At 36.1% G+C, this 14,604-nt stretch overlaps 1 protein-coding gene across 9 annotated transcripts; it reads right to left on the reverse strand.

Moving 5' to 3' along the window:
* Nucleotides 1-900: 900 nt before the first annotated feature.
* Nucleotides 901-6,010, reverse strand: LOC108998599. Of its 9 annotated transcripts, none has more exons than XM_018975186.2 (5): nucleotides 5,742-6,010; nucleotides 4,209-4,304; nucleotides 3,831-3,977; nucleotides 3,314-3,479; nucleotides 901-2,727 (listed from the first exon to the last, which is right to left on the reverse strand). In XM_018975186.2, the coding sequence occupies exons 1-5, from the start codon at nucleotides 5,820-5,822 to the stop codon at nucleotides 1,397-1,399; spliced, it is 1,821 nt and encodes a 606-aa protein (XP_018830731.1). In that variant the 5' UTR covers nucleotides 5,823-6,010; the 3' UTR covers nucleotides 901-1,396. The 9 variants fall into 9 exon arrangements, with proteins under 9 accessions (XP_018830731.1, XP_018830729.1, XP_018830727.1 ...); XM_018975184.2 differs by having other exon boundaries at nucleotides 3,314-3,461; nucleotides 4,182-4,304; XM_018975182.2 differs by having other exon boundaries at nucleotides 4,182-4,304.
* Between the last annotated feature and the right edge of the window lie 8,594 nt (nucleotides 6,011-14,604).

The raw sequence follows: 14,604 nt of genomic DNA on the forward strand, positions 1-14,604 counted from the left end.
GCCTACGTCCTCAAGGGTCTGCTGGCTCTTAAAAGCGAAGTCGTTTCCCACGTGGACGTACGGCCACAATTTAATAAATCAAATTAATAAATAAATTCAGTAGTTCATAATTTCTTTAAAATATAATAATAATGGTATATAAAAAGTCATGCTAACGTACTGTCCAGCTTTGACTGTCAGGTGTGCTCGCTAGCACAAAATTATTTTTTTATTTGAATTGTGCTAGTGTGTTATCCAACTTTGACCGCTAGGTGTACCTATTAGCACAAAGTTGCTTTTTTATTTTTACTTTTTTATATTTTTTTAATATATTTATTAGTATATTTTTTAAAAAAATATACTGATACACTAAAAATCATTTTCTTAATCCTTAAGAAAAAAAAAAAAAATTAAATACATGAACGATCAAAATAAAGATAAAAACTCATACGGCTAGCATTTTCCTATTGTATATTTAAAACATTGTGCTCTTGGTAAGACTACAACTTCAAATATACAGTCGGGATTTAAAAAGAAATTCACCCGATGCACTCCTTCCTATGGTTTTCAAACCGAAATTTGGTTAGGATTTAAAGAAACTCACTCTGTAGATGATTACCACGGGAAATCTAGAGAACTTAGTTACTAGTTTTGACAAATGTAATCAATGTATAATCAATCATTTGCGATTGCAAAAGATATGCCACCTTCGGTTGTGTGGTGGATATCAAACATAAAGCTACTTTTAAGTATGCTAATATACTTTGGCTAGTGCTTGTTAATTCAATCGTTCCATTCATAAATCCCATCACTCCATTGTGTTCATTAACAGATGCCAGTTAAAGGGTAACAAATCACTGATTCACAAATCTATATTATGGGAATGGGATCATAAATGAAGCAATATCAAAAGAAAATAAGAGATGAAACTAATGGCAACTTATCAGAAGTGATTTAACAAAATATCAGTGGTTTAAGTCTAATATCACAAGATGAATACAGTGATCCAGTGCTTTGGTCATAAGATTTCCTCCTAGACTCCTAGTAATCGCATCAGTTGTCGAACTAGAGTGCTTGGAAAACACTCAAAGTGGGATGGGCAACTGAAATTACAGCTTAAGCAAAGAAAAGCAACTAGAGGCAACACAAGCCCAGTGGCATTACACGGTGTAAACTGATAAAAAGACGAGTGCCCCATGCATGCTTCCTGATTAACAATACAGCTCCAGACACAAGCATGCATAACTACAACTATAGCCTAGCTGCTTCTTAAAAAGTACAAGGAATCAACTTGGATAGGAATCATGCTGCAGTGGCGAATTAGCACAAGAAACAAAAAAAGGTTATAGGCGTGGAAGCATCTTTCTACGAGGTCTCTAAAGCTGTACAAATGAAGTCAGTACACACGGATTGCTTATTATTGGCATCTATTGCCTCTTGATCCTCTCCCTTCACTTTGTTGGTGGAGAACAGTGGTACCTGAATTCTGTAAGCCAGCATGCCCTGTTTGCAGTAATACAGGATCTACCAGAGCTTGATGCCTATAATCAGGTTTCTCCAGAGTGTCAAACTGCTGACAAAAAAAATCAGTTTGACAAGAATTATTGAAAGCAACATTTGATGAGGTCAAGCCACTACTTGTTTGGGTTTGCGATGAGCTTTGTTGTGACTGAAAGGAGTTATGAATATCAAGAACACAATCCACTGGAATTGCACCAGTCAAAGTTTTTATGGCGAAGTCTATGCATGGGTCCATCCATGAATCACAAGAGGTCATATTGAGAGGTGATCCAGGCTTCTCATAGTCGCTGTACTTATTTTCAACCTTCCAAGCATGCTGCTTTGGAGTAGCTAGGTTCTGGAAAGGCAAAACAACTGGGCATCCTTGCTTCATGTCACCCTTAATTTTTGCTTCTACCTTAGTTTGCTCTGGAAAAGCTAAAGTAGCCAAGTCCCCAGTAGCATGCTGACTATTGGTTGATATCGCTGACAGTTCTGTGCTTTTGGGATTGTCAACACCTACTCCAGTGAGAGTCTTTATAGCAAATTGGATGCATGGATCAGACCATAGATCCATGGAAGGCAGTTCGATAGGAATATCTGGTTTCTCATTGTTTTCTTTCCCTTTTTCGACCTTTCCAGCATGTTCTTCCAAAATAGCTGCATTCCTCACAGGCGAAGCAGTAGAGGATTGTTGCTTTTGCTCATCCTTATGCTCTCTTTGTGCCTTTCCAGTATGCTCTACTGGAGTAGTCGAGTCTGCATAACTATGTGTTCTATTGGTGGACTCCAACACTTTTGTGCTTTTAGAGCTGTCAACATTACTCTCTGCTTCCAGCTCACCCTCAAGCTGAGTAGGCTGCTGGGATTCCCAAGGAGCCAAACTACCAGGGGAACAACATGGAGGTGTACTAGCCCCTGCCTCCCCTGACTGCTTAACAACAATTCGCCGGGCTCGACTAGTTTTTAGTTCTGGGGTTGGATCAATATCAAGTCCAGCCAGTCGTTTTGAAGCTCGACGAGGCAAGTTATATTCTTTTTTATTTTTAGGTTTGCGCATACCAAGTTGGGCCTTTCCAACTTCATGTATTGTCCCCTCATTTCTCAATGATTGATTATCCGGAATAAATCCAACAGCATGAGCAGAAACAAACAAACTTTCAGCAGAATCACTCTTCCCTTTTATCTGCTCTGAAACCTTGGCTTCCAGCAGGTTTGAGCTGCTCAAATGAATGTCCAGCCTCCCTGCTGCAAGTATTAAATACAGATCAGATGCAACATCTTAATTTTTGGCTCGTGGAGTAAGGATTATCAACAAAACCATGACTGAACTTCTATATCTGTGCATGTGTGTGTATCATACAAACACACACACACACACACACACACACACACACACAAATGCACACAAATGTGTGCATGTGTGCATATATATATTTCCTGTAGATAGACAAGAATAGGATGCAAATACTTCCATCAGTTAAATGTTCTATCAAACCCCAATCTAACACACACACACACACACGCATGTCTTCTTGAACAAGAAATAAAAGTTAATTTTAACATTGAAAAAGCCGAATTCTAATGTGATTTCTTGCCATGCATCATTCCACCATTTTCCAATAGCTTAAGTTTTCAAAGTAAATGTTTATTAACAAATTTCAATGATGATTTTTGTAAGAAAATTGGGAATTATCATACTCTTCCCATGATAAAATGAAATTAAAATCTATGCCCCACCCAAAGTAACAGGGGATGAAAGAAAATTGATGAGAGGAAAACATGTGACAGCACTGAAATAATATTAAATTGAGATGAAAATATAGAACTTTACACTGATCAGAAGTGTGCTCAGAGAAAGGAAGGCATTTCACTGTACACGCAGATTTAGGTATCTGTTCATCCTTTGCCATATCATTGAGCTTTGGGCTCTGATCACAAATTATCTGTTTCCCAGGGATACTTAGTGCTAATTTCTGCTTCTTTGCAACATCATGTGACAAAGAGAGTAACAAAAAGAAAAGATCTGGTTAAATAAGTACATTTGCTCTCTCATCTAGAGCTAATAAATTGAGAACAGTTAAAAGATAATACATATTTCCAAAGACCATATAGATCTAAATAATGAACAAACCTCCAAATCTATAGACAAAATCTCATTCAAAAACATAAAATAAAAATAAAAATAAAAATTGTTCCATCTTTCCAAAAGCTTCAATTGTGATATCGCCCATCTATGAACTGGCCATCCTAAAGCTGAAATGAAAGAAGAAAGATAGTGCGGGATGATAGAATAACTTAACCCAGTGATAAGACAAAGATTCTGTGGATTCAATCATGAGTGGACTTACAGAGGTGCTATCACATTCCAATTCTACACCAATGCTGACTTTGTCCTTTGGCTTAAACGCAAGCCTTCCTAATTCCCCAGTTTCAAGATAGCGAGATACATCCTTCATAGAGCGAAAAACATATCCACTGATAGGATCAGTGTAGAGCTGCAGAAATCAAATACTGATCAAGGACAGACAATTTTCCACGGCCAAGCAATTCATAACATCTAGAGTACAAACAATTTTCAAATATTAGATGACGGAGCAACGCATGACAAGAAACTAGCACAATGTGAGATGACCCTTGAAAAAGACATACGGAAGACTTGCAATTAAATGAAAAAAGAAATCTGATTGAAACCAAAATACCAGAAAAAGGAAGTAGAGGTTGAGTACCGGGTCTTTTCTGATCTTATGACCCTTTTTTGTTACTCTGACTTCTTTGATCCATCCTGGAGGTAATCCTTCTGCTATAGCTTTCTCAACTACAACCTAGTTTGCTTGAATAATCAAATTTTTCATCTCTAAATTAATAAAATCTGATTCATATTAGATCACAAAAATAAACAATTTCATCAAGATCAGATTGGGTTAAACTAGAGACATTTTTTGCAGATTGCTTAAGGGTGTCTTTTATCTTTTATTCTGGCTGAGGATTGCTGGCTTCTTGACTGTTTGGATAATGAGATACCTCTACCCCGGAATAGAATTTTTGTCCCATTGAGGGAGCAAAGTAATACTGCACTAAGCATAAATGGTCATGTCAACCTGAATTAGATCACCACACTAGTTGATAAACCAGAGCTCCTGTAACCTCATAATATTTTATCTGGGTTGGAGTCTTCATTTCAATCAATAATCTCAAGGAGGAGACACTGAAAAGGTAATAAGTGATGTAGATTTATTAACTTGACAACCCGAACAAAAAAATTATCTAATCTTGACAAAATCTTTACATGGTCCTATATCCAACAAAAATGTATGAAGGACATAAAATATGCATATTTCCTGCGGCCGGGGGGCGGGAACATAATCGTGCAGAATTGTGATAATTTTCATAAACAGATCCTGATGAAGAATACACAATCCCTGAAAATTTCTCAACATTAATTGGCTAGATAATCATAGAATTCCTCAAAATTACCAAATTAAACTATCCTATACATAAGTAGTCAAACAATGTTACTTCAGAACCAGAAACGGCACTCAGTCACAGGCTGCGAGGCCTCCCATTTCCAAACAGAAATAGTCAGAAGAAGATACAAAAAAACACATTAGAAACGAATTATTAACTCTTTCAAAATCTTCCTCTTAAGACAATCCTTTTTCCAAAACCACCCAAGCACAAATTTTGTTCTGCTTTTGGACTCCCTAGTCCCTATGCTTCCTAACAGCAGTCTCTCTAAGGTCCTATACAGCATAAGAATATCAGTGCTCTTTACTCTTAATGTAATCGTGCACATCGTTCTATAATCTATTTTTTATGCATTCACCATCACAATTCACAGCATAAACGGAAAAAATTTCCATAATTTGGCCTTCAGGAATTTCCCAATAACTCAGAAAGCAAGTTTTCCATGTAACACGTATGGAATCAAATACGTCTACCACGCTCTACGCAACAAATAACTTGAACCAAACGCTAGATGAAAACGAAGAATGTTAGCAATTTAACATTCACAAAGAAACTCCAATTTCTTAAAGCGCAGCAATGCTCTTTACCAAATCTGTCTATAAACCAGAGATAGAAAGTAATGAGAGAAAACAAAAGCTAAAATAAATAGTCCCGACAGTATACTTGTATAGAAGATCTTATCTTTAAGCATACTTATCAAAAAAAGATCTTATCTTTAAGCTTGAAATGCGACAGGCAAGAAGTAAACTTGTGACCCAAAATTACCCTTTAATTTTGTTTTCTTTTCCTTTTACCTTATCTCTTTTACCGTTCTTTCTCACTTTCACCTCCACGGTCCAACCCGGCGGAAGGTCATCTGAACCCTGGTCATTCATATTTTGCCGGAATATGACTTTCTTCGCCAAAAATCGCCGGAAAATAGCTCTCTCTCTCTGAATATGTGTTTAGTCAAGCCCTCTCAAGAACGGAGCATGGAGTGAGAGCTCGGTTTGACAAATGGGAAACTCCAGAACCACGTGTTCCCAAACCCTGTGCGTTGCAATTGGGTGCTCCCTAAAACTTGTCGGGACTTTATCCTCAGTCGTCACATTTTCACGGTGCTCCCTGACATATGCTGATTCTCTTTGTTCATTCGTGATCGGCGCTGTCCTTCGCTTTGAAGTAAAAGACTCCTGTGTCCCTTCCATAAGTACAATGTCTAGCAACTCAATTAGAGCCCCCTCATTCAATTAGCTAAAGCTAAAATACATTTTTGATAAATATAAAATAAATTTAACTTTTATCTATTTTATTTATATAAGTATTTACATTAGAATAGTCATTTTTTCTTTAACTTTGATTATTTATATTAAATTTTTAAATTGAATTATCTATTTATTCATTATATAGTAATCAGTAATTAATAATTTTAAAAAATTTTTAATTTTTTTAATTATGAATTTATTTTATTTTATCATATTTTACTATTTATAATATTATATATTAATTAGTAATAATATTCTAATTATATATTTTTCAATTGTCATTTAAAAAAAAGAGAAATAATTGATATAAAAGGGAGAGAGAAATAATTAATATAAAATGTATTTGATAAATGAATAGTTCATTTCAAATTCAAAAATAATTTTAGAAGTGACTGTAGCTAAATTCTAATTATTGTAGAAGTGAATAGAATTTAGCTATTCCAATGTGATCACATTTTATGGTTTAATAACTAAACTTTCAATGGATTTAACTTTTAGCTAATCCAATGAAAGTGCTCTTAGGGTTGATTTGGATTCAGAGATGAGATAAGATAGTTTTAGATGGAAATTAAAAAAAATTATTTTTTAATATTATTATTATTTTAAAATTTAGAAAAGTTGAATTAGAATTTGAAAAAGTTGAGTGTGGCGCTCTCGATCTCCATGTGTTATTTTTATGGAATTCGTGACACCTGGATGTTGACCACACGGATCACACATCCCAACGACCAGTGCTCAGAGTGTGTACAACATGCATTAAGTGTACAAAACAATATTCGCAACGGAGAAATAATAAGATCTTTATTTATTAAGTACCAGAATTGTTCAAAAACAGTAAAATAACTTTACAAGAATTATACAGTCATTAGACAGATAAATTAAAGACAAGAAATAACATAAGGGAAACAAATCTCATAACGCTGAACAATATCTCAGCAACTCAAACCTCCGGCAGAGTTGATCCCTCGGGTTCATACTCGGGCTCTGCGTCAGACTCTACGACACCATAAGACAGAACCATAGGGTAAAACACCGCAATAAGATTATGACATCTCAGCAAGTAATTAACAAAAACAACATCCAAGAAATTTAAAAGCACATTAATGTAATCATACGTCTCCATACTGACAAATATGCAGAAATCAAAACCACATTCATTTTTTCCAAAAATACACTTTTAATCATTCAAGCCAAAAATCCCATTTGACCCAGTCATAACCATTAATTTAATTATGCATGCACCACGACCTCCCCTATGGATTGTCCGCACACCCTGGCTCTCATCGTCACACCACGGTTAACGTCCGTGTATGAGACTTCGTAACGAGCGATGCCTAGTTCTACGCCTAGCGCATACATAGCCAAGCATCCTCTAACTTCGTCAGCCAAAAGGTTACGAAATCGGTACAAGAGCGTTACCGTCTCATCCGTTCCCGTCATCGCCCTGCGACAACTCAGGGAACATCACGTCAGTCTGTTACGCTCCCGAGTGACCAGAGGAGCTCCACCGAGATAATGCCCCATCTCGGCTTGGGGTCGTGATACACATGCACCAACACCATTAATAACAACAGTCTCAATTCCAAACAGATAACTTGACTTCACAGCACAATTTATTAAAAATGATAAATATATATTTCAACAGTTTATTGAAATACATATTAAATATCTCATTTACAAATTCACAATAATTACAAAAATACAATTTACAACCAACAATACGCGTAATCCCGTCCTCCAATCCGGCCCAAGGCCTAATTCCAACAACTCCAATTAACATCCCAACACTTCAACGGCCTAATGCCCAATTCCAATAGACCAACAAATCAAAAGTTTACAAATAATAATTATAACAATATTATTTTAAAATTGAAAAATTACATACAAGAAAAATGAAACAAATCTGGAAGATCAAACGAAAGGGGCGTTGCTCAACAACGGCGGCACACGACAGAGCTCACGGCGGAGCAATGCCAAAAAGGCCTCTCAACTCACGGGTTGGGTCAAATTACAAGTTAAAATACACGGATGACTCACGGGGATGGTCAAGCAACCAAAGAAAAACACGGCAAAACACTTCACAACCTCTCGGATTCACCAACAAATTCATAGAATAAAACTCAAAATACCAAAAGATGAAAATGGCTTGAATGAGAGAAAGAGGATGATGATCTTGGAAGAATTAGTTTGGGGAACCCGTGGACTATAAATAGATCAACTATGGCGATTTGAAGAGCTGTGTGTCGCACGGGTAGAGAAGATGAAAAATAATGGCAGTGCAAGCCGTGGAGGAGATGCGTGGCAGAGAGGGTCGCATGGTGAAGCGACGGGTTGACAGCAGCCTTCAGTGTACATGCCGAATGACACGGAGGCAACAATGGGAGCTCAAGGTGGAAGGGGGGCCGCGTGGAGCGACAACTGGATAGCGAGTCTTCGGAGCTGCAACCGAGCGACACAGAGCTGGCATAGAAAGGTGATGGTGGCTCACGGCAGCTGCTGGAACAAGAAGGGAGAAGAAGAAAATAGAAGAAAAGAAGAAGAATGAAGAAGAAGAGGGATGGCGCATGGAGAAAGTGATGGAACCCTAGGGTTCTATCCAAAACGGCGTCGTTTTAGTAAAATGAGGGGCTTGGTTGAGAGACTACACGGGCTGGGCTCAAGATGCATGGGTTGGCTCAACTTAAATACACGGGTTGGGTTTAAACACAAGGCTGGGTTCAAAACTACACACGGGTTGGGCTTCGCATCACACACAGCCCAAAAATAAATTACTACAACTAACTACACATAAGCCCAACAAAATAAAAACACACCAAGAATAAATTAAAATTATCATAAGTAAAATAAATAGAATAATACACTTAAATAAAATATACGGAATTATAAACACAAATAAGATTAGAGATCTCACATTGAGTTATTTATTATATTTTGTGTGAAAATTTAAAAAAAAAATATAATAATAAGATAAAATATTTTCTAAATACAAACGGACCTCGGTAAAAATTTTTTTTTAATGACTTCAATTTAGAACATTAAGGTATAAAAAGTAAAATAAAAAACAGTATACAATGCAGCCCAAAAATAGTAGCTCAGGTATATCAAACCTAACATTTTTTTTTTAAAGAAGACAACACTCCCATTTTATTTGATAATCCTCACTTAATGGATGAATTCTTATATTATAAGAGAGAGTTTAAACTCAAAGGTTACATATTTATTAAAACTAAATAATTCGTCCATTTTCTTTTATCATAGAAATAAATCAGAAATAGAAAATAGTGTGCAATTATATTTAACATCCAAACGTAATACCACGTTTGGATGTTAAAATGAGTTATAAATAGTAATATTTTATGGGTCTTATTAAAATAGGTTTAATTTTTTAAAATCGAAACGGGTTTAATTTTTTAAGTTAAAATGTAAGAAATTGGTTGAGATGAATTTAAATTTTTTTATAAAAAGTTAAAAAAATAGTGAGTCTCATTAATATTTAATTTGAGATGAATTGAATTTAGTTCAATAACCAAACACAACCTAAAAGTCAAACATGCAGGTTGCATGCTATCACTTGGGGCTCAATTTCACTCACCTTATGTCCCCTATCCTGTAAAACCTATAAGTTAGTTGGGCGTCACCTCATGAAGTAGAATTAACACACCTATATGTTGGTTGTACATAAACCTGGACCATTCTAATTAACCGAAGCTCCAAGGCTGAATATCCGAGGGAAAACAAATTACTTCATTTTTTGTGTTATTTCAAATTGCCTTACTTCTTAATCGATATTAATGTTCATGCCTTCAACTTTGTTGAGAAAGATTAATTGCTAAAATGCTAATGTGCCAATGTTTTTCAACGAAAAAAACCCTTCCTCTCTTTCTAGAAAGAGAAACTATCGCTTCTCTCTAGAAAAGTTTGCTCATTTTATTTTATGTGTGTTCTCATCCTCTTTTTCGTTCATTTTACAATACTGTCTATTCATTAATTTTTTTATTAATATTTTTAATCTTTCATTTTCACTAGCTTAGTTTTGGCTAGATCTACTGCATTCCGACAACGGACTGCATGCACGTTCTACCACTCAACCCCCTAACTGCAGACCTATCAAGATGAAGCGGAATTGGGGCAAAAATTTCGGCACGTGAGGATCCACGAGTAGTTCTCACACGCTGTCGTGCCAAAATGCTTCCAACAGCTACACGCAACACGCGTCATACCAGTAGATTCGTCACTTCAAGATCTTTTAATCTGACCCACCCCATCTCACAATCACCGACTCTTGGTCTCCACGCACCTTCACAGGCGAGCGTGAAGAAACTTGATCAGCCGCAGTCCAATCTATTCAATGTCAGTCTAATTCTTATTATGTTTCTACTTTCCCTAACTGATGATCTTGAGGCAAGGAAACGGGTCTCTTTAGGAAACATCTCTAGACAACAACCTCCAGTATACCTTCAACATCCACTCCTCCAACAGTGGCATCATAGTTCGCACAACTTTGTACAAAATGTAAAAAACTGTTATTTAAGATGGCACCCTCTTTGCAGGATACAGGTGGGAACTAAGTTTTTGATCCCAAAATCCATTTTATTTTTACTTTTGCATTGTAGTTGTTGTAATGGGGTGTTTGTTGGGGATCATCACTATCTCTTCATCTATCTCATCTCATTTAATCATTATAATTTTCCTAAACTTTTCAACAAAATATAATAAACTATTCAACTTTTTCAAATTACAAAACAAAAATAGTATTAAAAATTATATTCTGATAATATTTTATTTAACTTTCAACTCTCATCTCAACTAAAGTCAACTAAACTCAATATCCAAACATCACCTAAATCTAATTTATAAGTTTAGCTAAGAAGTACAGGTTCGAGTACTTGTGTAAGGAATTAACAGCGTGAATTGAAGAGACATTGATCTTTTCCGGCCGGACTCCAAAGAGGTAAGGATTGCAGATCTAGTAGCTTCGCAGAAACATGGAAGAACGCTTGGTCCCTGAACTTTGTTAAATTTATTGACGAGAACTGGTGGAACCTTGCATGAGTACTGAAAACACAATAATGACGGCCGGTAGGAAGAAGAATAACCCAGTTGTTGGGAACGATGAGTTAAAATAATGATGGAAAAATAGCTAGTAAAGGGAAGCTTAAAGCGTAGAAAGCATAGTCTGTTTGTTTGTGTTTTTTCTTTTTTCGTAGTTGTTGGGAGGTTGAAAGTCTCTCTATAGAGGTCAGACCAGCCAAAGCTCGCATCTTCGTTTATTATCCATTTCCAAGACTCAGATAATTTTATTTTTTGTTGCAAGCGCATCTCATGCATTTATTAATGCCAAGAGATTACTTTTGAGGAGGTCGCTTTCGATAGAGAGACCGTTACATGTACCTCAATTTTATACTCAAATTTCGATACAAGACAAAGTGCTTTTGTTTTTGGTTGGGTTCTGTGCTCAACATATGCTCTGAAAGCTCGTTTGAATATCATAAAGATGATGAGAACTTCCTTTACAAACTTATTTTTGGAAATAGACGTCGACTTTTCAAGAGGTAGAGAGCATGATGCAACCTTGTCGTGCACGTTGTATCATCAAGTTACTGGAGTCTGGGATATTTGTTTATTATCAATCATCATTGATCAGGTTAATGTTATTCATGCACCTCTAGTATGCTACAATATTTTGGTACTTAAGCCAAGTAAGAAATGCATTTATTTAAAGAGTAAAATATGCCCTTTCATATGTTACCTGTCATGAGGTCAATATGCAAAGCATCATAGAAAACAGAAAAATTAAAACGTATACATGAGATCTGACCTATTCCAATTTTAAAAATTTTGTCTTGATTCTTATGCCATTGACCTAAGCTAACTAAATCATATGCCATCTTCTTGAATGGATAAAATAATAATTAAATATGTAAGAAAAAGAAACCCCTCGTTATTCTTTGAATCTGGACTTGCCGAACAGGGGAATGGTGGATCATGCACGAGCAGGATAATAACTTAGTTAGAACTTTGGTTTGTGAAGATGTTTTCAAAAGGCTTGATAATGTTTTTGTTCTCATTTGGGAAAGTCTAAATGTGTTTTTTTAGGGAAAGAATAAGAAGCAAAACTAGCTGTTGATATACTCTAATTCACTAACATGTCGGAAAGTTCCACAGAGCGGTGCAGACGACACAGAGTTTTGAGCACGAGTTTTGCTACAAATCAGCAATAGTTCATATCACACTAATAATTTTTCTTTGAGCACTCTTTGAGACAGATTTAAGCCATAGCATGACTGTAAAGTGTAATCCCTATTGAGGGCAAAGTGGTGGTAATCCAGTATGTAGGAATATTGGACATGAGTCTTATCTACTTGGCATCTTACTAATGAACCTCAAGAGAGATCCAGACAAGAGAGAGTCCTGAGCGCTCCTTCAAGATGGATTTAAGCCATAACATGGCTCCAATTCCACCGAAAGTAGAGTGGTACTCGTCCAAAACTTCTGGAACTTGACAGCAAGTAAATCCTCACATTGTTCATCATAATTTTCTCGAAAGAGTAATGTGATAAATACTGAATTCATCAAAGCCACAGGTTGAAAACATACTTCTTCTAGTACACACATGACTGAAGTCTATGCTCTGATGTTCTAAACATGTATTAATGGCTAATTCTAAATCCATCATTCGAAGCTTCATATCGAGACAAGCTAAATGGCCTTCAGGTCCATGGAGAAGAACAGCAAACTTAGAAATGCTTGAATGAGGTAGCAAGGAAACCGTATATCCTTTGGAAACATAGCATCAGCAGCCAATCAGTTGTGAAGTGGGTTTGGTCCCCCTGGAATACGTGGATGCGAAACAATGTGTGCACTTTTCACCTTCTTGTCTCTGAATGCCGCAAAATGAGCAATAGTACGTAGATGCCTTGGAAATGTGGAAGAAGGCTCGGCAATTCTTATTCTTGGTTCCGTTTCCTCATCGAGTGCCTTGTTGATTTGCCGGCAACAAGAAGGATGTGCTAATGCTAGAAGAATAATGAGGATCACAGCTACAAGGGAAAACTTGTGAACTCCCATGTCTCAAAAATGATGGAAAAAGAGAATGGGAAAGGAGTTAAAGAAGAGAGAATAAGCTCTTCAAAGCTCTTCGAATGTATAAAGCCAGTTTGAAGAAACGTATATATACATACAAATAATGGAATCAGACAACTTTATGATGGAGAAGATGAGCCAAATAAATATATTGAGTCTCATTTGATGCTTGTAAACATCTAAATATGATCAGGACTAGGCAAGTAGTTCAAGTGTCCTGGCATTACAACAAGACATAATATTATTCCTACACAAACCTAATTCATCATGGTTACAGAATATATATATATATATAGATATATTGAGAATTGGTGCCAAAATGGATTTATTTTCAAGGTCAATTCAAAGCATACCTGTCAAGTTCCTTTAATAAAATTAAGAGACGTGCCGAACCCATAACGACCATGGACCATGTGGTTCATTTTAACATATTTAAATATATCATTCATATTTCTCTTTTATATATGGGGACAGAAAACACGGGGAATTTCTTAGCTGGTTTTCTATATGATTTATGAGTTCTTTTACAAGTTGCAACTGTGTAAAATGTTCGATGCGGTACACTTTCAAAACTATTGAGTTGAATGATTGAGTGCCCAAATCAATCAGTGTCTGAAGAAAATCAAAACAAGGATTCATTCTATCTAGTTCCTTTACAAGTTGCAAGATATTGCTTACTCCATAAACACACACAGGACTACCCTAAATGTATTGGCAGGTGGACCAAAAGCCAGAAAGCAATATCAAGAATTATGAACTAGAAAGTATACAGGCCATTTGAGATCTTAAAGCATACTACAGAGAGAATTTTCGGGTCGATTTTCTCTGGACCAAAAGGAAGGATTCAGCACATCCAAGGAAGAAGAGTGAGCCGAAAAGAAATTCGATGTTCAGAAGATCCATTGGATAGAAGAAGATTGGAAGACAGACCATTCATGATAAAGTCGTTTTGATTCTCTTTAGTAACCTCTGTGGTATATCAATCTTTATTCACTTTCATACTATATATTTATATTTTTTTTTTTGTTTTTTTTCTTTTTTAATCGAATGTGGGGTGTTTTATAAGATGTGTGGATGTTTTTATGTAAGATGTTGGATAATAAATAGTGATTGAAAAGAATTTTTAAATTTTCGTACGTCGTACCAACTATATTGACAAGCAGATTGAGAAAACGACCTTTCGCTACATCCAACCTTTTACGGGCGTGATTTTCGAGTGCTCAATCCTGGAAGTGAGGGCCTTGACCATTCATCTCTGCTTGCTAGGTTGGTAGGAATGCCAAAACCATTTGGAATGAAAAGCTGGAATCAAAATTAAATTAAATTTCAT

The sequence above is a fragment of the Juglans regia genome, chromosome 1 (assembly GCF_001411555.2).
Source record: "Juglans regia cultivar Chandler chromosome 1, Walnut 2.0, whole genome shotgun sequence".
Taxonomy (NCBI): domain Eukaryota; kingdom Viridiplantae; phylum Streptophyta; class Magnoliopsida; order Fagales; family Juglandaceae; genus Juglans; species Juglans regia.

Bases quoted from the DNA above. Each gene is read 5' to 3' on its own strand.
- LOC108998599 (XM_018975182.2), bottom strand. From the start codon at position 5,822: ATGAATGACCAGGGTTCAGATGACCTTCCGCCGGGTTGGACCGTGGAG. The intron at 4,305-5,741 runs GTAAAAGGAAAA...CAAGCAAACTAG, and splicing joins AGAACGGTAAAAGAGATAAG to GTTGTAGTTGAGAAAGCTAT. The intron at 3,978-4,181 runs GTATTTTGGTTT...TGATTTCTGCAG, and splicing joins ACCTCTACTTCCTTTTTCTG to CTCTACACTGATCCTATCAG.